General features: G+C 43.8%; 1 protein-coding gene across 1 annotated transcript in view; it reads right to left on the reverse strand.

Moving 5' to 3' along the window:
* Positions 1 to 2,940: 2,940 nt before the first annotated feature.
* Positions 2,941 to 25,295, reverse strand: part of macf1a (microtubule actin crosslinking factor 1a) — a 235,581-nt gene continuing 213,226 nt past the window's right edge. The window contains 31 exon segments of the mRNA XM_025902114.1: positions 2,941 to 4,689; positions 5,747 to 5,855; positions 6,507 to 6,629; positions 8,243 to 8,460; positions 10,436 to 10,468; positions 11,003 to 11,065; positions 12,848 to 12,965; positions 13,706 to 13,723; positions 16,172 to 16,246; positions 16,336 to 16,490; positions 16,579 to 16,741; positions 16,963 to 17,120; positions 17,250 to 17,361; positions 17,510 to 17,698; positions 17,786 to 18,058; positions 18,168 to 18,362; positions 18,450 to 18,609; positions 18,720 to 18,889; positions 18,990 to 19,109; positions 19,284 to 19,490; positions 19,602 to 19,757; positions 19,844 to 20,026; positions 20,795 to 20,923; positions 21,196 to 21,393; positions 21,530 to 21,685; positions 21,833 to 22,006; positions 22,164 to 22,265; positions 22,507 to 22,608; positions 22,726 to 22,848; positions 22,982 to 23,208; positions 24,301 to 24,526. Of these exon segments, the coding sequence (XP_025757899.1) occupies positions 4,442 to 4,689; positions 5,747 to 5,855; positions 6,507 to 6,629; positions 8,243 to 8,460; positions 10,436 to 10,468; positions 11,003 to 11,065; positions 12,848 to 12,965; positions 13,706 to 13,723; positions 16,172 to 16,246; positions 16,336 to 16,490; positions 16,579 to 16,741; positions 16,963 to 17,120; positions 17,250 to 17,361; positions 17,510 to 17,698; positions 17,786 to 18,058; positions 18,168 to 18,362; positions 18,450 to 18,609; positions 18,720 to 18,889; positions 18,990 to 19,109; positions 19,284 to 19,490; positions 19,602 to 19,757; positions 19,844 to 20,026; positions 20,795 to 20,923; positions 21,196 to 21,393; positions 21,530 to 21,685; positions 21,833 to 22,006; positions 22,164 to 22,265; positions 22,507 to 22,608; positions 22,726 to 22,848; positions 22,982 to 23,208; positions 24,301 to 24,526 (4,683 nt within the window). The 3' untranslated portion in view covers positions 2,941 to 4,441.

The raw sequence follows: 25,295 nt of genomic DNA on the forward strand, positions 1-25,295 counted from the left end.
TGGAGGGAAGAAGTGACTCAAATATAGTAGTGAGGCTCAGGCCTGTGCCAGCTCGTGTTTGTGTACTCTTTGCTTCAAAGCGGCCTGGTACTTGCGGTCACTTTGAAAGGCATGAATAACACTGACCAAACCAAAGTGACCACGGTTCATTCTGTCCTGGCCGAAAGGGCGAGTCCCAAATGCCAGGAATTAACGCTCTGCCCCATTTTGTTTTCTTTTGCTCTTCACATCTGCAACTTTATGGAAGCCTCGTCTGGAGAGATAAAGGGGAGGGGGAGAGGAGTGAGAGAAGATGAAGAGGCGGAGGTGAAAGAACAAACAGGGAGTGAAAGAGGAGAGAGGGGGAAAAAATAAGTGCCCGAGTGCCCTCGAAACCATACAAACCCAGCATAAATGAAAAATGACATTCCTGCGAGACAGAAGTGGTGGAACAGAGCGAGGACTGTCATCAGAGGGAGCAGTCTGGGATGACAGATGGACTGCAGGGAGGACGGGCGTAGATGGATTGAGAGTGGACTGAAAATGAGAGGAGTGCGAGTGTGAGTGTACACACAGCTGCAGAGGGTGGACTCAGACCTCATCATCTCCGGTGGAACCACCAAATAAACAGGACGGAGCTATTTTCAAATCCTCCGTCGCCGTCTCACACCGACACAAACTGGAGAGCTCGAACACGACAAGAAACACATCAGGACCGAGAGGAGGGAGCTCAGATTATTGAGATTACTTACTCCACCACCTCCTCCCCTGGGGCTAACTCCTCATCGTGTACAGAAGAGATGATCCGGTCGGGCGTGCCCTTATCTGTAACAGCGTAATTACCTAAAAATGTCCGGTGTCTGCCTCCGAGTCTGTGGGCCGCTGTCTGCATGAGTGAGTGAGTGTGGGCACGCACATGCAAACAAGAGAAAGGGGAGACAAAGGCCTTTTCCATTAATTCATGTATAAGTAGAAATCCTTAAATAAAAACTAATGATAACAAAAAACAAGGAAAACAAGCTGGAAACATCACTTTAAGACCTGAAAAAAGTCAATGTACTCACAAAAATACCCCTAACTGACCAAATGATGCTACCCACCTCACAAAATCAGCAGACTTTCATTTTTTATATCATGTAAATGAAGAAATATTATCCATTTACCGAGTGCAGTTAGTTTTTTTTAAATGGTCAATGATTCAGTGCAGGAGTATCTGACTGTCTGCTCTTTGAGAGTTTGCATTTAGGTGGGCAGGGCTAGTTAAAGCCGTGCATAAAAGCCACACGGCTTCCATTCTTGCAGTGCAGGGGTCTCAAACTTAAATGAGCTGTGAGCCACTGCTGGCACTGTCACCTCATTGGAGTGTTCAAGCAGTACAAAAAGACCCCAAACAAACAAGAAAACTCCCACAAATATTTCCAAAAATCTAGTGTTTTGTTTGTATTTTTCAAATATTGTGTAACAAGACAAAACTGCAAACGTGAACACATTTTTTTTTCTCTCACTCTTAACTAACTGAAGCTTTTCATTGAACTACTAAATAAACCAACTGGTGCTCTTTCTGGCCGGACACGTGGCAGCACTTCTGCTATAATTTTGTTTGTATTTAACAAAATAAAAATGCAGACATAAGTGTACACGTTAGTTTTCGACTCTCTCACTGAACTAATACGGCCAATCCCTCAACATGTTTGTGCTCTCTGCTCACGTTGCCTTCATATTAAATTATTTTTTACTTTTAAAGACTTTATTTTAATATTGCACTCAACAACACACAAATCCTCCCTGACACGGGTTTGAGACCCCTGCTGTAGTGTAAAGAGGTATTTTGGGAGCAAATTTAACAAACCACCCTTTTACAGATTAAATGATCAGAGTATTTTTGCCCTTAACAACATTATGATCTTATTTCTTTATGGCACTCAAAGATCCCAGCTCAGTTGTGCAGTGGGGCAGATTTGGTGCTAGCAGAATAACCTCCAACTAAAAGCTTATTTTGGGGCAGCTTTTAAATCAGGTTTGTCCAGTGATCATGAACGTGAAATCTTTATGTTCGGATGATTATTAAAATTAAAGTTACTTTAGATGTTTAATGCTTTAAATAAGTGAACACACACATATTAGTGTTGCTTCTAGGACTTTGGATATGATTTAAATACCTCGTAGAGATCAGGAAACGCCTTTAAAGGTGTTTTGTGTAGTTCTTGCATTAGAACACAGAACAGCAGAGCACTGAGAATTTTCTATGATTTTGCTGTAAATTTCAGACTTTGCAAATTCATCTGCTGATGCACATGAGCCACATGTTTGATGCCCCTGACTTAGTGCATAAAATAATCAGGGCTTCAGTTCAGGTTGGACTTGTTGGGACCGGTGAACTCTGGATTATATTAATAATAAGTTGTGGGTGCTTCAGCTCGTTCACGCATTCACACATCAAACTCGGCTGCTCTTACATACACAGACACAGAAGACGAGGTTTTACTGCAAGCATAATTTTAATACAAAAACAGAACAAAAAAATTGTTTATAATTTTAGTTTTTTTTTTTTGTTTTAATTTTACACAAGTGACTCGTAGTAACACCCCTCCCCTCCCTCCATGTTCTTATCACACAGAGTAACACAGCATCAAAAGGTGGTGGACTCGTCTCCCGATCCCTCCCTCCCCCCTCAGAGAGACAATAAATAAATAAAAATCACCTTAAGATGTCTTCTTCTTCTTTCTTATTGTAAATTCATTAGTTTTCATAAACTTCATCTCTTACACCGAGATAACACAGAGACAAACTCGAGCCCCGCCAAAGACGGAGCATTTGGAAAAAAAAAAAGCCTAGAAGAAGAGACGCTGGGAGGGACACGAGGGAGGACGCCCGCTCTCATTGGTCCGCTCAGCCCAGGTCCCCTGTCATTCATATTTGTAGTTCTCTCTACACATGAAGGGCAACCCCCTTTGGTCGTGGTCAGGAAAACTGTAGTCATTAGCATTAAAGAAAATGTAACAAAAAGGCTGCCACTAGAATCAGCGACCTAGTGAATGATGTCATGTTACAACAGAGTAGAAACACACTTTACACACAGATCACGTCGAAACAGCGGAGTGGGCATCTTCTCGGTACAAAAAAAAAAGAAGAAAAAAACCTTTCACCATAATACTAAATCACTCTCTGCCGACGGTGATATGACGTGAAAAATAAATAGATCTTTCTCTCAAGCTAGAAAACAAAACTGGATTATAAATTAACCAGAAAACAACGAGAAGAAAAAAAAAACAAAAAGACATTCGCAAATTAAACGTTTGCATACAGTGACTCAAGTCATTGACCTTTATTCTTTCCTGTAAGAAAGACACGCGATTCACACACACGCGCACACACCTTTTGAGTTTGAGAGTGCGCGTATGTGCTGCTGGGCTGCAGAGGAAGAGACAATTAGTGCATGCTGGTTGTCGGACTCTGCGAACGCGCTCGTTTACGTCGGGTTACGCATGTCGTGTATTGTCAGTAATGTGCTGTTAGTTGAGTGTGTCGACGTAAAAATAGTCCTCTCTATTGCCAGTTTGTGATTTCTTTTTCTGTGTGTGTGTGTGTGTCGGATTGTTACGCAGACATGTGACAAAACCGCCGAGACGCACACCCGCGAGGCCCGTCTTAACGTTCCAGCGGTCGGGAGGAGTCGGCTCTGCGGCGTTTGAGTGTGTGAGAGTTTGCCCTCAGCTGCAGCAGCGCCACCGCCGATCCTCCGAGTCTGAGGTTGGCCGCTGTGGGAGCCAGACAGCGTTTCCCGCCTCCGTAGATCTGCTGAGGTGACTCTTTTTCTCGCCAACCAACGCAGGGGAAGCGACATGGCAGTCGTTGCATATTTTCTTTTTTAACTCATCGCTGAGGCATCTGGCCCACAAGCCAAAATAATAACCCACAAATTCCTTCTTTTTTTTTTCCTGAATGCCACTTGAGCTTTTTTTGTTTTTGTAGCCGTGGCGGCGGCGGTGGCGGCATGTCCCACTCCCTGCACCGGCTCTGTGTTAAAATGTGTGTTTGTGTGTCTGATCGGGACAGGAGTTTGTAACACAAAGTAAGGCAGCATCACATCGGGTCGGTCTGTGTTTGGTTCCTCGCTGGTGGGGAACTTCTGAAAGACGAAGCAGGAGACTGAAAGGCAAACTGGGGTCGCTTCTTAAAGGGGAACAGTCTTTTTTTTTTTTCACCCCACAGACTCTGGCCTGAGACCGCCAGACCAGAATCTTCTCCTCTTGTGCAGGTTTTCAGTCGGCTGGGGAAAGAACGAGACGGAGATTCACTCGGCTCATCCACCTCCTCCTTTCTCCTGGAAAGTATCAGTCATAGTGCACACATTCTAGACAAGCCCTATGGATGGATGCTCAGAGTGACGCTGGTACACCCAAAATGGCAGATAATAGTGGTCCACCCACTGCGAGTTCCTCCAGTTTGTGGGTGGGTGGGTTTATTTCTTCGCAGACCCCGGGGTTTTTGGGCTGGGGGTCTTCTTGGAGATGGTGGGGATCTTGGAGGGTTTGGCCCCACTGCCCGGTCGTCGCGGGGTATCTGAAGTGTCGGAGCAGACGGACCGAGCGTCCTGGAGCTCTGATGCGTCTGAGGCATCGCTGCCACGGCGACTGCTGGCCCTGCTGCCGGCTCGGCTGCCGGCTCGGCTGGTGGGACCGCTGGCTGTGGACCCCCCTCGCTTGGGATCTAACAGGAGAAAAGAGGGAAGCAAGAGAAAAAAAACAGTAAAAATGTGCTGACAAAAGCAGAGCATGCATTTATGCAGATTCACATTTAGTTTGCAGCACTGTGGCTGTGGAGGCTGCCATGTCTGTGGGTTGGCCGGGACCACAGACTGCATATACAAGATAGACGCAGCCTCTTTGATGTCACCCAGTGGTTTGTGAATCTTCTTTGAGCTTCAACCTCAGCTGTCATCATCGTGGCTTTTGGTGGGGTCAGAGTACCCATATTTGTACGAAAGGGCAGACTGCTGCAGACTGTTGGCTAACAGTAGCTAGCCTGGTTGGTAAGCTTCATTTATGGACTAGACACAGACACCTGATAATTAATCTTAACAAGCAAATAAAATACTAGTATTTCACTCTCAGTAACAACCTGTGCACAAACCTTTTGGACATGGCCTATTAGTGCAATTAAACTATTATTATTTGACATATAACCGCATTAAAATGCTGCAGAAGCTGCCGAAATAATTAGTCTACTACAACATCAACAGGTGAGTTCACAACATAAATCAGTCCGTGAACAGCTGCCATGAAGGGGAAAACTATGACACGTTTCTTTCTGCTGTAACCCTGGAGTGTATGGAGGCTCACTCACTTCTGGGGACAGCCTCCAAGTGGCCATTAGAGGAACTGCAGTTTTTGGCACTTTTACGTTTTAGTCTCAGATGTTGACACAAATTTATGAGTAGAACTGAATTCAGTTAACCGAGAGTAAATATCTCAGCAGCAACAATGCTGTGAATTTACACATTCGCTGACGTCTGTTGGTCACAGAAGTAGGAATTTTAAGACCTGCCCCTTCATGCAAGGAGAGAAGCCCCACCCACTTTACAATCAAACCTCCTTCTGGTAAGTCTGGTCTTAGCAGGGACAGGGGCTTACTTTGAACTGTGAGTCATGTAAAGCTAATCTAGTAGAGTTAATGAATAAAAATATGGAGCTTGGAATCAGCAGGTCTTCCTTAATGAAGCAGATAACGTGTCTACAGTAGCCAGGACACATGGCTGGTGTCTCACCCGTCCGCGATGGTTTGCTGGTGTGCGTCGTTCCACCGTTCTCCCCGGTTAGCGAGCCTCGGCTCGAGTGGAAGGTCGGTCTCTTTAACTTGGACCCAGATGGCGCCCCCTGCAGGAGCACACGGGAGACGTCAGCTGAGGATAATTTCACTGTTATCACTTTAGACACACACACAGACGCACACAGGGAATTTAACACAACATATCACATCCACATGGACATGAACAAAAACAGATCTACAAATAAAAAATAAACAACACAAAGAAACGTGTTAAACACAAAAACACCAACAACATATGAACACTATATTAAACACTACTATTAATTGTGAAGGTATGTGTTTATAAAACTATGTGACCACATGAAACTATATGGAGTAAATCTGCTGATTAGTCTTTTAATTTTTTTCTTTATTATTTGCTCTTTTTTTTAATACCAAGGATATCTCATCAACTTGCTTTTATCTAATCAAGAGTTAAAAGCCACAAAATAATAATTTTACTGTTATTTCAGTTAAAGAAATGAAGCGAGTCAGCTGAAATATGATAAATAAATGCACTAAACTGTGCAGGTTTTATCCTTATTCTCCTATTTCGATACAAAAAAAACAGAAAAATTCAAGCAAAGCTCAAAATCACCCCAGCCAAAGTAAAGCTTCCCATGTGAGAGCACCTGCAAGTGTGCATTAGTGCATTAGCGCGTTCAGTGGAGTGGGGTTGGGTGGGGCAGGGGAGTTGGTTGGGTGGGTGGGTGTGTTACCTCGTGCCCAGGAGTGGTGTGGCTGTGACCGAGATCTGGGCAGCAGTGGCACTTGGTTGGCGTTGGAGTTTTACTGTGTGCCAGCCAGGGCTTGGCATAGTCACGCGAGTGAGTATGGGACGACTGAAGGGAGGAAGGGAAGCAAGGAAGGAAGGAAGGGTGGAGGAGAGCAAAGCAGCATAGGGAAGAAGCAAATGAAGGAAGGGGTGTGGGGAGGAGGTGTGGGGGCATTGGATGGAGAGTTCAGCGCAGCAGATTAATGTGTAAGAGTGGATCATTCATTTTTTTTTTCCCATAAAGAGAGCCCCCATCAATGCAGGAAGGACACGTTTGCAGCGAGTTAGCAGGGTTGAATAAGAGGAACGTGGGGAAAAGGCAAAAAGATGAAAGAAAAAAGAACAAAACATAAAATTTCACAGTTAGGGATGCGGTGATTTCTGACAACAACAACAGGAGGATGACAACAAATGAACTATGTTACAAAAAAGCATAAAAACACACAGTTACAAATGTGCACCACCTCACACACACACACACACACACACACACACACAGCGTTCACATGACAAACAGAAACATCACTGACATCAGATGACGACACTAAGAAATAACAATGGTCTGTTTGTCCTGATAGTGACGATGTTTCTATTTAACAAACACTCCAACATACAACACAAGATGAGCATGAAAGACTCTGTGTGTGTGTGTGTGTGTGTGTGTGTGTGAGTGAGAGAGCTACAAAAATCATGATGTTCATCTAGAATATTTCATTTCAATTTTCCAGTAAAGGAATATTCCACCAGTTTAAGATTTTTGCAAAAGCCAGATAGCATAAAAGTCTTTGCCTTTTTTTTTTTCCCTTTTTCAAATCCTGGTACCTGAGCATTTCAAATTTTTTCCAGATATAGACTATAAGAGGCTGAGGTGGTCTGGCCTCTTACAGTCTCTATCAAACATGGAACCATGTCTCTAGGGAAGGGGTCGGGGAACTCCAGGCCTCAAGGGCCGGTGTCCTGCAGGTTTTAGATGGAGGACACGGCCCTTGAGGCCTGGAGTTCCCCACCCCTGCTCTAGGGGGAGACTCCTTGCAAAATTGGCCTTCCAAAGGTCGACCGGCCAGCTCTGAAAAACTTGAAAGCATACATTTTGGACTTTCCTACTGACAAAGAGCTCCCCCCTTTCATATTACACCAAAGTTATTAAGTAATATATAAGCAAAAAAAAAGAAAAAAAGCTCCCGATTTTTCACTTTATTACTTTTGTTTTCCTTGACATTCCCTAACTAGAATAAAACAGGTGGTAAAGTAGGACATGCTTTAAGCTGTGTCTGTTCCTTGATTTCTCAGTAAGATCAACGCTATTATTCATCTGAAAACCGGCTTCATACTGCGAAGGTAATCTTTTATATCTTTAGGTCGAGGGCACTTGCTACACTTCATGCAGAATCTTCACTTTTAAGTAACAAGCACATTTCAGCATGTGCAGTGGGAGGATTCAAGGCTTTTAATGTTTTGGGTAGATAACTGGATCAAGTAGTAATAAGTTTAATTTCCTAGGATAGTATCAGATGTGTGTTTAACCATATTTTCTACTATTTTGAAAATTACTCAAAAGTGTTACAAAACCAACTTTTAAACCACAATTAGTTATAAATTTACTGTAAATGTTTATGACTCAGTGCTTATATCCCTGCTCTGTCATTAATGCTGTGTAATGACTCGAGGGAAAAACCTTACCCTGGATGATGCAGAGGCCGTCGGGGTGGCCGGGGCAGAGGGAGCAGAGGGGAGGGAAGCGCCGCTGTGGGAGGCCGAGGAAGAGGAGCGGGTGGGCGAGGCGTTCCGAGAGCCCGGCTTGGAGCGACGGCCCCGGGACCGGAAGGCGGCCAGACCCTGAGACGCTCCTTCAGGAAGGATGAACTTCTCCCTTAGCTCCAGGTTGGTGCGACCTCGAGCTGGACAGAAAGAGACGGACAGGGAAGGGAACAATGAGTCTAAGTTTGAGTTGGATCGGAGGTTTCCTCCAGCAGGGGGCGGCAGAGGGAGCGAGCAGAGTGAGGGAGAGAGTCAGTGCTTCCTTGGCTGCAGACGTCAGAGTCGGTGCATGTTTCTTTGAGAGTGCGCGTGAGCAGAGCAGGTGTTTGGTCGGGTGGGGTTTCGGGGACTGAGGGACTGTTAAGTGCACTTTGGTTGAGTCATTTTTAAGGTGGGAGGCGAGCGAGGGGCGTGTTTCGTTTGAGTGCAAAGGTGGGAGCAAATTAATTACTGCGATACGCAACGAAAGTCAGCTAGTCATCGACAGTGGTGGACACGAGTTTGGAGACACAATGCCATTGCTTCAGAGAAAGACTATAAAACTTGGTGGTTATTTCAAACTTCTTTTCCTTTAATGTAAATAACTTCTTGAGGCCCACCTGCAGTACTGTTCTCACCCAGCAGGGGGCCACATTGCAAATCAGTTTGATACATCATTTATGAAATAAAGGGAAACTATCAATATTGTCGCAAATGTAATTTTTATAAAAAAATAAAACTCAATAAACAGGAAGTTTAATTGTGTCGCTAAGAAGCTGTGGTACCCTTCGTAACGTGTATGAGCAAACTTTACAGGTACTGACAGCAGCCCACTCGCTGCTTCCTGGTGCCGTAAACAGAGAAATAAGACTGATAGACTATTTTATCGATCACATATAAAAGTGAAAAGACTCCTTTTTAAATAACTCCTTAAGCAACAGCACGTGTCTCTGCTCTCATAATCTGCAAACTGTGACTGAATGCCACACTTTCGTTGCGTATCTGCTTAAAATCGTCTGAGCGCGCTGGAAGCAAAGTGCAGCTGCTCTTATGTTGTTTGTCAACAAGATTTTCTCAAGTATTTTTTCACTTCTTGCTGCAAAGGAGCATCTCAGCTCTGCTGTATACACACAGATTGTGTATAAATAAATGTGGGGGTCATGCCTGGTTTATGCTTAGCAGGAGAGAACCCAGAGATTCAGGGTTTCTCCCGTCTTCAAAAAACACTCAGCGGCATTCTTGGACAAAAAGTGGTGCAGCAGCCCCAGCGGACAACAACAAGCCTGGAGAAGCCAGCCACAAAAAGAGAGAGTGGAGAGACCGAGGACAACGGGAGGGTTCAAGAGAGAACAAATAAATACAGAAAGAAAGAGAGAGAGAAGACACAGATTCAGAGTGGAGGAGAAATGGAGTGAAAGAAAAGAGTGGAAAAAAATCTTAAAAAGAAGAAGAAGAAGAAGGAGGAGAGGAGGGCTGCAGCTAGCTCGTCCTGAGCAACTGAACAGCAAGGCCAGTCAATTAAACGGGTGCACCCTGTAATTATGTCCCCCCTCAAAGCCAGCCAGCCAGGTGCACCCTGTAATTGTGTCTCCCACCAACCAGCCATCACATTTAAAGGAGCCGCGTTGGAAGCCAGCGTTATTAGGAACCCAGGCTGGCCACGCCCAGGTCTAAGACACCAATATTTTTCTCCTACAAATCAAGAGTTTTTACATTCTTCTCTACGAAGCAGACAAAAGAGCAGCTCTGTCTTTACTTAGTACTCATAGTGACCGGTGTATTTTTTTCCTGTGTTTATTTATTTAGTTTTACACACGCTCTCTTCTTGTCTCAATAATGTCTTATTTACAGATTTACTTTGTAAAAATCACCAAACCTCGAGTTACATCTAAAGACCAGGGGGTTGGCCAAATCCTGCTTTTTACTGTGAGTGAGGAAAGCATGACGCAAACATGTGCCACACAGACGGGACTGACATGAATGCCTTTAACGCACAAACCTGACCATGGTTATAAAGAGTACACACACACACGCGTACACACATATATAGACACACACAGAGGACAGCTGTGGTTAAAGATGGAGACGAATGGATGGATGGATGGTGAGTGAGAGACAGAGAGGAAGTGTAGATACCTCGGCAGCAGAAATAGCCAGGAGTGACTGTCACTAAGAGACACAAGAGACAACGTGAAATAACTGCATGCTGGAAGTGGAATGAAGAAAGTCTCTTACACACACACACAATCCTAAGACTGTTTAACCAGTCTGTTAAAAACCAGCTTTAGATACACACAAGCCCTAAACACACACAAACACACACACACACAGCTGAACTCTTGGGGTCCGGACGAGTGTCGGAGACCCCTGAAAGGTGTTGGAAAAAGGGAACAGATCAGGATTTCAGGGCTGGAGCCAGCAGCAACAGTAGGGGAGGAACAGTGGGGAGACATAATGTTAGTCAGGTGATCACAGTCAGCAAGGCACAGCAACAAGGCCAAACCACCAAACCAAGGAAGAAGAAGAGAAAGGGGAGGTGGTAGAACAATAAAGATAAGAACAACAAAAAAAGAATGAAGAAGAAGAGAAAAAAGAAAGGTGGAAGCCCAGAGGAACACAAAATAAAAACCAATCAAAAACAAACCAGACGGAGGAAATACAGGCGGCTAAGAGAAAGCGTGAGAGATAGAGGAGAAATCCAACCTATACGAGATGAGATGGAGCTACTCGAATCGGAGCGGAGAATCTTTATTCCTGGATGTTGCACTGAGAAAAGAGAAAAAAGGGAGAGAGGGAAAAAAAAGAAAGGGAGGGAATAAAGAGAAACTGAGGATCATGCACCATGCAATACTACGTTCTTTATTTAAGAAAGAATGAACAGAGAGAGGCCCGGGGAGAGGACGGGCTGTGTGTATACAGAAATAAAACATGTGACGAGATAAGATGATGATGGAGGTGAAGGAGTCCTTTGGGATCGACAGAGGATGGGCTCGGAGGGAAATGACAGATTGGGGAAGAGAGATGGAGACAGAGAGAGAAACACCACTCCGAGGAGCACAACAATTACACCGACGTCACTGGAAGAAAACACTGGAGAGAAAAATGAGACGGTGCAGCGCTTCACTGCATCACCTGCTGACAGAAAAACTAAAGAAACTTGAGTCGGTTTGTGTGTTTTCTCCTTTATTTTGTGTTTTTTCTCCGTGTCCGTTCAGCCACTTCTGTTCGGAGTTATAAACATGTTGAGAAAGATCTTTGAGGGTTTGTTTGCTTTGGTGTGATGGTGTCTAAGCGCTTGTGCCTGACCGATATATACCACTGGATATTTTTTCTCAAGATGGTGCCCCATTCATTTAAAAAAGCATCTTAGTCCCTATAAATGGCTTTAAGTTTTAATGATGAGGCTTTTTTAAAGATCCTTTTCAGACCTAAAGGCTACATCTAAAGCTAAACTAAAAAGAACTGATACTTAGTGGTAATAAAACTGCATTAATGATCCAATCAGATTTTAAAAAGTTTTTAAAAAATGAAAAAAATATATGTAAAAGCAGTTAAAATCATGAAATAGAATAAATTGTCAACTAAACCTGACAGACAAATGACTAAAAGAGGTAAAAGTATGAATATAAAGTTGGAAACTGTTAGCTAATCTTTTAGTTGGAAGTTTAAATTGTTGCTTAAACATAACAAATAAACATTTGAAAAAGACTTAAATTAAAAAACTAATTAACACATGTGGTTTGCAGTTAACTATTAAGAGATAAAAAGTTACAAAAAGATTTAAGCAGGAATGAGAAGCTGGAAAATATCAGCTTAACGTACGAGCTAACAGTTTACTAATGCTAATGCTAGCTAAAGCTACGAGTAAAAAGTTAATAATTACTAGCTTAAAAGTTATAGTTAATGGTTTGAGTTAGCTTAAAATATATAAGAATCAAAAATTGTATTAATCATAATTGACAAGTTGTAAAAATTATTAGCTAAAAGCACGATTTGCAGTTAAAATTCTTAGCCACAAAGCTAAAGTATAGATAGTGTATTAAAAATTTTAGCTAAAAATAAAATGTTGAAAATCGTCACTACGCATAACGAAAAGTTGTTCAGTAGAGTGCTAACTGAAAGTTAATCATATAAAATTAAGAGTTTGCCAAAGCAAATTCTGATTATAAAAGCTAAGAATAAAATGTATGGTGAAAATAAAACAGATCTAATTTAAGTTTAAATGAGGTGATGTCGAATCTGACAGGGATTTGAAGTCAGGTGAAAATGTATTGTCAAAATTATTTCCAGGGATTTGTAGTTTGTTGTATATACTAATCAATATAAATCATTATTTTTCACTGCCAATTATTTACTTTTTATTATTTATTTTTACTTTTTTCCAATCAAAAGTCAAATTGAAATTGTGCTGATAGGCCTAAAAAAAAGCCTCAACATAATCCAGTATCGGTCAAGCTCGTCTGTGTGTGTGTGTGTGTGTGTGTGTGTGTGTGTGTGTGTAAATGAGAGGAGGTTAGGTTGGTCTATTTGTGTGTCCACTTTGCTCACCTCTGCATGGATCGTTCTTGACCAGAAACTCGTCTAGAGCCATCCAGCCTCCTCCGACTCTCACCATCACCGTGCTGCGCAAAATCCTCACCAAACGCAGCTGCTGAGAGTCTCCAAACTGGGGCAGGTGAAATAAAAACGGAGGGAAGAAGGGCCAAAAAGAGTGGAAACAGAAGAGGGAATCAGGAAAAAAGATTAATGAGTAAAAACAACTGTTTGGTTTCTAAAGATTTACAACCATCACACCAAGAAGCCCAAGTACCAAATCTGAGCATCGTTTCTACTCCATGCACTGACAGTAAAACCATGCACTGACAGAAGTTACAGATCTCAGCCCAGTTCACCCAGCCACTCATATCCACGCATCGTCACACACGATATAAATCAGTCATGTATTTATATTCAGTCTTTGAAGTTTTCTAACATGTTATTGTTTTTCAAACCGCCCAGCGAAGCCGACCTCCAAGCGATACCAGCACAGAAGGAATTTTCTGGATCTCTCTCCAAGCAGCTTGATTTGTTTCCCAGCTTCAGTCCCAAGCACACTATATATCACCGAACCACTAATTACCCCTTCAGCCATGTCACTGTCGCCAGCTTCGCATTGTGCAATTTGTCACTCTCAACACCAAACAAATCACAGCAGAAACACGAGCGGACGGCGAAACCCGCTTACACGTTGCAAAGCCACAAAGGAGTGCTTCTTCCTTGAAAACGTAAAATTAAATAAATACAGATTTACTGTATCATGACGGTATTTTCTTTAAGTATACGGAAACAGGAAGCAGTGCACTCCTTCAGTGGAGAACGGGGAAGCAGATTTCACACGTCCACCCGCAGCAGCGGACGTCACTTTACCTGGTTTCCGAGGAAGAACTACAATAAATCCAGAAGACACGGAGCAGAGGAAGACAAAGGGAAAAGAAAGAGAGAATGAAACAACAAATACCGACAACTTGAATCTGTGATGTATGAAAGGACACCGTTTATCTGTGTACAGTGTTTTCGGAAAACTCAAACTCGGGCTCACAATTAGTGGTGAAAGCAAAAAGAAGCCGTGTGTGGCAGTTACGTCAGCGATGTGAAAATGGGTGACGATGAAGTCGAGACAGGAGATGGAGTCAAAGACAGAGAAGAAAAGAGAAGCCAGACACACACAGAGGAGCAGAGACACAAACACTGTGATGATTAGTATCCCCAGCGTCCTGCAGTCTGACGCTGGATGTCATTACCCAGTGGGTAATGATGGAGTGGACACAAACTGTAGCAGTGGTAGTGATGGCCGATCCAGGAAATGCTGCTGAAAACTGTCAGAGCTGAGGAAGTGTCTGCTGTATAATGCTGCACAGACACACACAGACTGCTGCTGTCTGCCACGTTGTGTCAAGTTCAGTCTACAGATAACGCAACTGGACTGTCTAGTCTTACTGACCAAGCAGCTTATATTGCAAGTCACATTTAACCATAGAGCGCCTCATCTACCTCATAACTACAGCCAATTTAAATTCATCAATAACCAGTGCTAACCCCTACACCACCGTCCTGAGAATTTTCCTAAAAGGTGCAGTAACAAGGCACCTCCTCTGTAGTTAGATTTTAGATTAAAATTAAATATATTCAGTCATTTTTCACTTAATCTGTTCATGTTGGTCCCGTTTTTTGGTGACCAGCTGAGTTAGGTTCACATCTACTCCTCTATTTTGAGCTTTTACCTGTATGGCATAACCAAAAGCAGCGGCCCCCAACCCCCGGACCGGTACCGGTCCATGAGTCGTTTGGTACCGGGCCGCAAGAGCTGAGGTTCGGGTGTGAAATTTTTGGTTTTCAGGGTTTTTATTGATTTTTATCGTAATTTTTTTTACCGACTTTATCGTTAACTCTGGGTCTCCCTGGGTCTTTTATGAATAAATGTTCTTCTTTTGGGTACCGGTACTGGTTTTAGTTTGGTGTATTTATCTGCGACACCTTATAGCTGGTCCGTGAAAATATTGTCGGACATAAACCTGTCCATGGCGCAAAAAAGGTAGGGGATCGCTGCCCAAAAGGAAACTACAAGGCCAAAAAGCTTGTAGGAGACTTTATCTGAGTTAGGATTTTACTTTAGTTACAAGTCAAGCAAGCATAGTTTCTGAAACTAGAAAGAAATTACTGTTTAAACTGAGTTCTTACAGGTATTTTTGCCTTTTGGTTCAATAAGGTTTCACTGTGTTTATGCCAAAAAAAACACATATTCCACATAAGAAGGCAGATTTTAACCAGGTTACTGGTGATCTATGAATGTAAAGGTTTATAAAAAAGCTTCATGCATGCTTGGCTACACTGGGTGTACCAAAAATACTGGCTGTTACCTCTAAAGGGGTAAATGACTACAATACAGCCAAAGAGCTCCCACAGTGACATACACTAGTATAGTCTTTGATGGTATTAATCTTTATGGTGTTCATAAAGACAAATACAGGAGAACACTTTGGCTCCGGGTCCATATCAGCGGTTCTTACATCTGTTCTTCGCCTCATCTCAGACACTGTATAAAGTTTACTCCTTACACCCATAATTTAAATATCCCCAACAATTAAAAAAAAATGTATTTCAGTAACATAAAATACAGAACGACGACATCAAAAACTCTGTTAACTAGTTTTAGATTCACTCCACATGTTTCCTGCAGAGAACCAGGTTCTACAGTCCAACAGTAATTCAGTCACAGCTCCTACTTCCCACCCTGCTGTGTGTATCTGTGCTGTCGCATTTACAGGATTATATTAATGCTTTGTGATGAAAAAGACAGCCATCCCGCAGTTGTTATAAACATGTTCTATCAATGTTATGACATATCATGACAGACGGCGTAAACACTTAAATACACCATGATTATCATGATGTGAGATGGACACACGTGCGTGAGATGCTGTGAAGTTAAGTTGAGAAGTTAATGAAGTGCAGTCACAGCCAGTTATGAATAATAAACTAATCAGAACCGGGTCAAATGGGATTCACGGGTAACAGTCATGCTTAGATTTCTACTTCCTTCTCGTTCGCTTCACATAACTTAAAATAATCTTTGTTTAAACACTGATTTTGGGTGCTGTCACACCCACTCTAGTGTTAGGTGTAAATTTGAACTTGAGTGTCTTGTTTATACTACTTTGACCTCACATGCACCTCAAAAGGTCGCATACTGCTGCACAATCAAGGTAAATCCCCTTTGACCCAGTTTTTTAAAACAGTTCCTGTTAATTACTAAAAATATCTTTTTTCCAAAAGTGTTTTTTTTAATCTTTATTTTATCTCTAAGAGTAGATCGATAAATAAAGCTGAACTTACCCGGTATTTGTTCTCGCCTATCTGCTCCACCTGGAACCTCTTGGCACATTTACACTGGGCTACCTGCCGCGTCACCTGCACAACCACAGACCAGACAAGACGTCAATAACTGACATGTTTTGAGCTAAAGTTATAGCGAGACGTTTTTCTGAGCTTCCTCTTACCTCATCCTCGATCTTATCGGCGTCAGTGGTCGGCCTGTAGGCATCCTTGTTGGGGTGCAGAGCAGCAACAAACTCGTAGTAGTCTATGTAACCGTCTCCATCCCTGTCAAAGATGTCTGCCACGGCCGTCATCTCCAGCTTACTGGTTGGAAATTCTGAGGATATCAGATATGATATTTACTGTCTTTGAAATATAAAACAAAACAACAATATAAACAAAACGAAACCACTGCAGCTTCGTACTCGAGGCCAAGATGCCGTCGATGAACTCCTGCCGTGTGATCTTTCCATCCTGGTCTTTGTCGATGCGTCTGAAGAAATCCATGACGCGAGACTTCTTGTGGTTCATCCAGCGCATGTACTTCTTCCTCCACACGTCAAAGTCAAAGTTGGCAAACTCCTTGAGCTGAAAATGGACAACAATGGCATTAATTAGGATTCAAAGCACACAACAGATGCAAATTAGCTTAAGCTAACTCTGCTACAAAGCATTGAATGGCAATATTTATGTTAATGCTCTACACGCTCCCTTTTCAAATAAAATTAATTAACAACAATAATAAAAAAATACATAAAGTGTAATGTTTAGTGAGTGTGGGTAGCTTTGCTTGACCAAATTTAGTGTACCTCCTCCAGCCTGTCCAGAGCATCATTGAGTTTGCGCTGCCGGTCGAGAGCTAGCAGCCACACCTGCTGCCACCTGGCGCACAGCTGGTTGAGTCGTGGGTTTCCCCCAGAAACCTGCATGGCTGCCTGCTGCTGTTGCTGCTGCTGCTGGTGTTTTCCTGCAGAGAACAGGTAAGGCTAAACGAAACGGCACCTGCACCTTTCGACCACATGCACTAGCGCCAGCGTGAAACAGACGCGGGAGATGATAATATTTGTTCGCTGAGAGGTAAACACAGGAGACTTACGAGCGCCTCTCCTCTCCGCCAGGCTGCTGGGAGGCTCGGCTGGCTTTCTTTTGTAGGTTTTTGTCACTTTGTCGACATCCGGCTGCTTCCTCGTCATCTCCTCCATAAACATCTGAGTACAGCAAACAGCAACAGACAGTAACTCAAATGTGCGTCCAAACACAGTCAGTCTTAGAGTGTAATACATTAAAATACTACGTCTGCGAGTTTAGTAAAAAGACAAACAACTGATGAGTCACTGAGGCCACTGAAGGACCCACCTGATGCTCTGTGATGAGGTTTTTGAGTTGTGGGATGTCCTGTGGCAGTGGCTCTGTGTCTCTTTGGACCAGTGTGGTCTCAGCCCACTGTAGCCATGACAGGAGCTCCTCCAGCAGGTTGGCATTGTTGAGCACTTCGGTCAGGGCCGTTTCCAGCCGCTGCTCGTGCTGTTTAGCCCAAGTCAGCACCTGCAGATTGAAAACGGTTATTAATTAGTCAGAAATCTCAACAACAAAGCCTTACTTGTGACAAAAATTGATTTATTTCTTCGTCACCTCCTCAAAGCGTGCCCTGATGATAGTGATCCAGTGTTTGATGGTGGTGATGGAGTCGGGGTGACACACGGTCAGGATGCCCTCTCCCATGCCAGCAGCCTTGTTCACGTCAGTCCTCTTCTCCTCCACTGTGCCCATGAAGTCCCGGTGTGTGTGCAGCAGCGCCTGCAGAGTCTCCGCCTCTTCGGGGAGGACACCGCGGAAACGAAGCGTCTGCTCCGCCTCTGAGAGCCACTCCAGGAGCAGCTGCACCGCTGTGCGAAACTCCTCCGCCTGACAGGCACACAGAGCTTTTTTTTATGGATCTGCGATTGTCTAATTACAGAAAAATGTGGAGAAAAGTTTGACAGCTTGAAAGCAGCTGCGCAGCCGCCTCTCTGACCTGTTTGAGCGCCTGCTGCAGGCGCGTCTGCTTGGTGACTGATAGGGCGCAGACTGTGTCCCAGCGGTTGCTGAGCTCCTGAAGCTGAACTTTGACCCACGCTGTGTCATCGCGGCCGGTCTCCATCAGGTCACGGGCCGAACGCTTCAGAGCCTGAACGCTGCTGGTTCTCTTCCCCAGTTCTTTTTGGAAGGCCTGTCAGTGGGAAAGTTACCAGTCATGAGTGAAGATGGCACACATCTTCACATAGCAGTACAGTTCTGTTTGTTCTAATATACACACCTTATGCGAGTCCATGAGGTTGGACACCAAATCCAGGTCCCCGTGGACGGGCTGGTCTTCTGCTAGCTGAGGCTCCACTCGGTACAGCCAGTCCACCAAAGCCTGAAGAGCTTCAGCGAACTGACCAGAGAACAGCAGAGCCTCCTCCAGCTTGTGTTGTCTTGATGGAGAAAAGAAGATGACGGCTGTTACTCAACACATTTTATTTTTCACAGTAATGCTGTCTGGTGAAGCCGGGCACACCAGTTTCAGTGTTCATCTTCTCGTTACCTCTCCACGCTCTTGCCGCAGACGGTGTCCCATTTGTCACGAACTTCTCCCAAAAGGTTATCCAGTTTCTGCGTGTCTGCAGGCAGCTGAGCTTTGTCCCTCATGGCCTTCCCCGACCTCACTGTGGTGTCGTAGACGGGCTGTTTTGATCCCAGTGCTTTCTGAAACTCCTGGAGAGGCGGAAAAATGATGGGAGAGAAAAGAGATTGTAGCAGGAAATGGAGCAGTACAGAAAACTGAATATTTGATGATGCGTTTCTCTTCTTGTACCTTGTGTTTTGTCAGCTGTACTTTGATCTTATCCGGCTCGTTGGAGATCTCCAGCTCTGAGTCCAGTCTTTTCTCGGCTTCTTCTAGCCAGTCTGTCAGCTTCCTCCAGGCCTCGTGGAACTAAAGAAAACAATTTGATGAAAACTCGTTTTAATGCACCTTTTTCTAAAGTTTTAGTCAAAGTCAATATAAGAGAGAAAACCACAGCGCTGAAACAATCCTCAGACTGACACAAAAGTTTAAATAGTCTTCATGTAGTCACAACAAAACCATCTTTAAAGAGCCTGTTTGTACCTGTTTGGCTCTTTTGCGGGCCTCATCCAGGTGTCGGCCTCGGTCCAGTGACCTCTGGACCAGCTTGTCCCAGCGGGCCTGGACGCTGAGCAGCAGGTTCTTGATAAGAACCACGTCCTGCTTCAGGCTGGCAAAGCGAAGCTGAGAGCCGGCCTTCTCCAGAGCCAGGACCTGCTCTCTGTGGGTGTTCACCTCATTGACAAAGACCTGGGTGGAAAGAGTTACACGCAATGCAAACAGCATGTTTATGACAATATCGAGAAACAGACAGGATCTGAAAAGTAAGCGATCTAATTTAAGCATTTTTAATGTTGCTACCTTGTGCTCATCAATCTGGAAGAGGACGGTGTCCAGTATGAGGCTGGGGGGCTGGGCCATGTTCAGGGTCTGTTCAGCCTGGGTCAGCCAGTTGATGGTGTCCTGCAGAGAAGTCTGAAAACCCGTGGCCAAAGAAACGGCCTCGTCCAGTTTTGCCTGGAAAGTTTCGAGAGTTCAGAGTTAGTGAAAGAGCTGCAGAACACATGAGCAAAACAAAGAGAAGTTTATTCGTAAAGATTTACCCTGCGGTCGTCCATCTTGGTGTTGAGGCTGCCCCACTTGTTCTGCAGCATGGCCAGGTTCTGCTGGGTCTGGGTGGTACCAGGTCCTGCTTCTTCTCCTCCGCGAGCCAGCAGCATGGACTCTCCCTGATCCAGCAGGCGATTGTACTGCTCTGCCCGCTGAGTCACCTGGGCTTGGAGCTCCTGCAGACAGCGAGAGCACAAACAGAAGATGATGAAAAGGTGAGCTTCATCGTGTCTAACAGGCCGTTGTAGAACAATACAAGCTATTAAACTTTTATAGCCTCCATATGCCAAGTGTCTCTCTGTGTGAAATGAAGAGTGTGTTTGTAAGTCGATACTCTGCAGCTGCACAAAATTTGGAGTCAAAGCACTCCAGCACTGTTACAGAATCCTGTCCTAACACTGAATTAAATATGTGCAGAAGACTTTTTTGCGACATTTGTTTGTGATCTGCGATAGGAAATCATTCCTCAACTGCAGTAACAGCAACTACAAACTTGCATAATGTCACACAAACCCTAAACTGCTTCCTCTACACATGAATGTTTTTAGCAGTTAATTATTTTGCTCACAGAGGCACCAAAAATACTCCAACACGTGGGACGTAAAACACTTCAGAAACATGCAAGAGAGACTTAAATGGTGTGAATTGGCAACAGTGATAAATTCTAACAATTCAGTCACGCGGCAGATCGAATTCAGCTAGTTTCACTTTGGTTTTTATTACAGTGACGTGGATGTTATGGTCCAATCTCAATATCTGATAGCATGATATACACGTCACATAGACATCCCAGTCTATACTTCAATCTTTATTTATTTATTTTTCTATAAAGTATTTTTTTTCCGTTTTTCAGAGTTATAACACCAATGTGTCTAACCACTGTGGGCTGTGACGTGTGCCTGTGTATGGTCCCTGATGATGTGAGTATGAAGGTGTAATGTTACCATGTGTTGCTGTAACTGCTCCCTGGCGGTTTCAGGGAGACCGCCTGTTGGCTTGGCGGCAGACAGCTGGCTCTCGGTCCTCCTCAGCCACTGGAGGAACTCCTCCAACTCCCCATGGAAACCTTCAGCCTACAAAGACACCAGTGAGAGACCAACAAGCATGAACAAGTTGAACCTAAACTGAAAATCATGTCATGAAACAATCATATAGACCTATTATGATGAAATTAATGACAGAGCATCACAATCAACACTTCACGACCATTCAGATGACATAAGATCTACATCTAGCTCAAAAACAATCTAAACAATCACTATGAAATATATATTTTGTTAATTGCCAGTCAAGTTAAATCTAACTAAACCAAGCACAGATCTAATTTTCTGCTTCTTTGCAGTACCTGCTGCAGGGCGGCCTCCAGCAGTTTTTGCCGCTCCTGGGTTTTGAGCAGCAGACTCTCCCAGCTCTGGTTGAGCTGATCGAGCTGATCCCTCAGGTTGCCCGCCTCATCGCCAGGAGAGGACTCCAGTAGCTCAGCGGCAGCGTTGTTCACAGTGTCCACTGTGGCATGATGGGACAGCACATCATTACGTAAAACCTGGGAAGGAAAGTGGAAGAAAGATTTGAATGCTGGGATGGAAAAATATATGCATAAGTGCTCTTCAGAAAGGTTAATTCACAGAGTTAAAACTGATTACAGAGATACACTTCCTGCAGGTAATAACAGGACATACATGGTGTTTAGCCAGCTCAATTTCGATGGCCTTGGGGTCAGAGCTGACGGGTCGCTGTGTGTCCAGAGTGGTGTGTGTGTGGGTCAGCCAGGCCTGCAGCTCGGACAAGGCATGCTGGAACTGACCCAGAGCCAGCAGGGCAGCCTCCAGTTTGTGCTGTGGTAGAAGGAAGACAGTCAAATACACGCAACTCTACAGGATACCAACAAAACGAACAATGTCACCGGCTCCCTCAAGAGAAACAGAAGAGCTGAGACAAAGAACAAATTTCAGATTTTAAATGTTAAGATGAGCTTTCATCACCTGTCGTTGGGTGATTTTCTCCCCCAGGTTTTCCCACAGGTGTCGGAGCTCGGTCAGCGGCTCCTGGATCATGTCTCTGTCTGTCTGGTCTGACACTTTCTTTAACAGCAGCTCCCCCTGGTGGCTCAGCTTCTCCATATCAATCTGCTGCTGGTAAACCTCCACCTTGTACTGCTGCTCAGGTCAGTGGAGGCGCGAGTAGAAGAGCGAAGTGTGAAATAAGACAGAACAGCTTGTTGTTAGGCACTGATATACATCTGACTTTAAAAAGTGTTTGTAAGATATCTAGATTTTATACACAACTAGTGAAAAATCCAACTATCATTCCAACCTTAAGCTCCTCAATCTGTTGTTTGACAGTTCCCAGGTCAGTTCCCACAGTTGACATTTCACACAGCTTGATCACTGCGTTGTCCAGATAGTCAAACATGGACTGGAAAAATTACACAGAAATTATTCCAACAATAATCCACAGGAACGTCCTGATCGCCACAGTTAAACTGGTACAAAAACAACAGAACTTTATTTGGTAGCTTCTTTATTTCACTCCAACATCTGCGGGGGCAGTCAACTCTACTTAATCCTTAGAAGAAAACAATAATAGCATCTAAATCTTACGGTGCCACCATGCAGAAATGCACTGCTGTACAGCTGTATCAAGAAAGGGCACAAACCTGCAGTGCATCCTGATACTGAACTGAGGCAGTCATGGCTTCCTCCAGTCTCTCCATCCTCTCTCTCCATGTTCGGTTCAGACCCTCCCAAGCAGCATTCATCTGAGAGAGCGATACAAAGAGTCACCGTGTAGTAAAACGTTTCAGAAGGAAATGGTCACTTCTTCACAACAATGTGATCCTGGTTTATTAATCCCAGAGGAAATTGTGATTTCTAACCTCATCTATGGTCTTTTTGACTTCAGGCTTCTCAGTTTCTCCACAAGCGAAGATGAGGTCAGCTCCGAGGGTCCTGACAAACTCCAGCTCTTCCCTCAGGCCGTCCGTCTCTGCCTTGATGGCCTAGCACATGCACAGAGTGACATCACAAAGACTCGTTTAGCATAAAAATGTGGAGGACAAAGACAAAAACAAACATTTCAGCTGTTGATGAACTCTTTTGTCTTCACGAAGCATGTTTCTGCCTCCTCCATACCTCAGCAGCCTCAATCTGTTGTTTGATGAGCGATGGGTCCACTCCAGGATCCTCCAGGTCTTTCACGATATCCTGGGAGTCTCGGAGCGTGCTCAGTAGCGCCGCCACGTCGGCCCAGAATTTCCCAGCCAGGTCCAAGACATCATTGAGTTTCCCCTCTCTCTCTTCAGCACGCTGCCGGATCTCATCCCATAGAGAGCGCAGGCGGAGGAGGCGGGAACGGACAGCTGCATGAAAACAGGAAAAGAGGGGAGTGACATTTTAAAGAGGTTCATACAGAAACGCTGCTGGCCAGACTGGGAAACACAATGCAGTCTGGTATCAGTTTCATATGTCCTATTAGTTTGGATTCTGACATCTCGTGTACTGCACTGGTATGTTTGGTCCATTCACTCCCACTGCCAGTGCACAGTGAGGCCTTTCATGTTGAGGAGGGCTGCAGGGCATCAAAGCACAAAGGCCAACACAACAAAGATGTGCGTGTTCTGTCTCACAATGTGCTGAGCAGAACTTCACTGCTGGTTCTCCTCTTTTCCTTTTCTTTTTAAGATTTGATGAGGTTTGCGAACTGACCTGGTGACAATTAGAGACTCACTCTCTTCAGCTAGTGAACTTACTGGACTGGAGCCCACAATAAGATTGTAATGGTTTTCACAAAGATTACAGAAGCCTCTCTGTTCTGAGCCACTCCGAATTTTGATGCCCTGTCCTCTGTCCTCTTAGACAGGGAAATGTTTTGTTCCAGTCAGAGCCTGAATTTTCCATTTCCAGTAAAAGGTTTCAGAGCTGCACTGTTCAGTTTGTAGCTTATTTATAAGCCAGTTATACGGAGGACTGACACTGCCAAATTAAAACTAAATAACTAATTCAGCATAATCATTAATATGACATTAAATCCTTAATAATGCAATTATAACTGAATTAAAATATAGGCATTTGTTGATTTCTAAAATGTCAAACTGATTATTTTCTTCTGAATTATTGAAATTTCAGTCTTTTTATTTATTCAAATCATATCTATCTATAATTTTTTAATTATTCAATTCAATTCAAATCATGTCATCTATCCATCTATATATATTTATTTTTGTGTGTGTGTGAATTGATCGTTATGTTTATTTATGATTTTGGTGGTTTTAGTCCTCCATAAACCATCATAATAGAAAACTTAATCATGAAATCAGTTAATCCAGCCCCTCATCGCTGGATGCAGAATATGCGACAAATACCAAATACAAGTTTGTGGCCTGCCTGCTTCCTTTATATCTACACGTTGTGAAGCTGTCACTGACAGACAGCTTCATCCTCGAGTCACTCACCCTGAGCAGCAGGGTCGTCATGAGCCGCTCGGCCGATGAGCTCCTCTCCACGGGCGCAGAGGGCGGAGAAGCTTGGCAGCAGTTTGTCCAGCTCCAGTCCTTGGGCTCGGTGCTCTGCCAGCTGCTCCCTGATCTTCTCCACCTCTGCAGCCACAGGGGGAGGCTGCCGAAGCCGCTGCACCGCCCCCTCCAGAGTCTCCAACAGTGGGTCCATCTTGTCGTGAAACTGAGGGCAGAAGGAGATGTGTAAGAGGACGTTTTGACAGAGGAGAGAATTTGAGTTCGATAGCTGGGCGACATGTTGAAAGTGGGAAAATACTGAGACATCGCGTAGGTGGGCAGCCATCTGTGGCAGACCGCACAAACTTTTTGGATTTTTATTATAATTTCATTTCAGATTTCAAGAGAAAATTTAGAACTGAATAAAATATCCCTTCTTCACTTTCAACAAGCCAGCCAGGTTATGTAACTATGACAACGCGGGACTCAAACGTACCACACAAAAGGGAACTATAAATGTAGCAGACATGTTACAGAAAGCACTCATGGTTCAATTCCTAAGAGGATAATCTTTCTATAGGGAAATCAAACTGCTTGATTATGACAAAACAAATCTCATCTAACCACGAGGAGAGCGCTACGTGATACAGGAGGACCTCTAGGACTTGAATCAAGCCTGGTGTAGACGCGGCTTTATTCAAGTTTGCAATCATAAACCAAAGGGACCGATCTGATTCAGTGTTTTGGTCACTCAGGGTGAGAAACAACATGATTCTTATGAATGTTTCAATCAATAAAACTGTAGCTGACACAAATCAATTCAAGTTAATTTTCCAGTGAATAAACAATTACTTTTCAATACTGAACTTTAATCATTTATTTTTAAAAAATCGATAACAGCTTTCATCCAGCAAATGTGAAATAAAAAAAAGCACAATGATTAGCACTTGATTTGTGAAAGTTTTATTGCTTTAGCATTGATTTATTTTTTGTTA

The sequence above is a fragment of the Oreochromis niloticus genome, linkage group LG22, assembly GCF_001858045.2.
Source record: "Oreochromis niloticus isolate F11D_XX linkage group LG22, O_niloticus_UMD_NMBU, whole genome shotgun sequence".
Lineage (NCBI taxonomy): Eukaryota > Metazoa > Chordata > Actinopteri > Cichliformes > Cichlidae > Oreochromis > Oreochromis niloticus.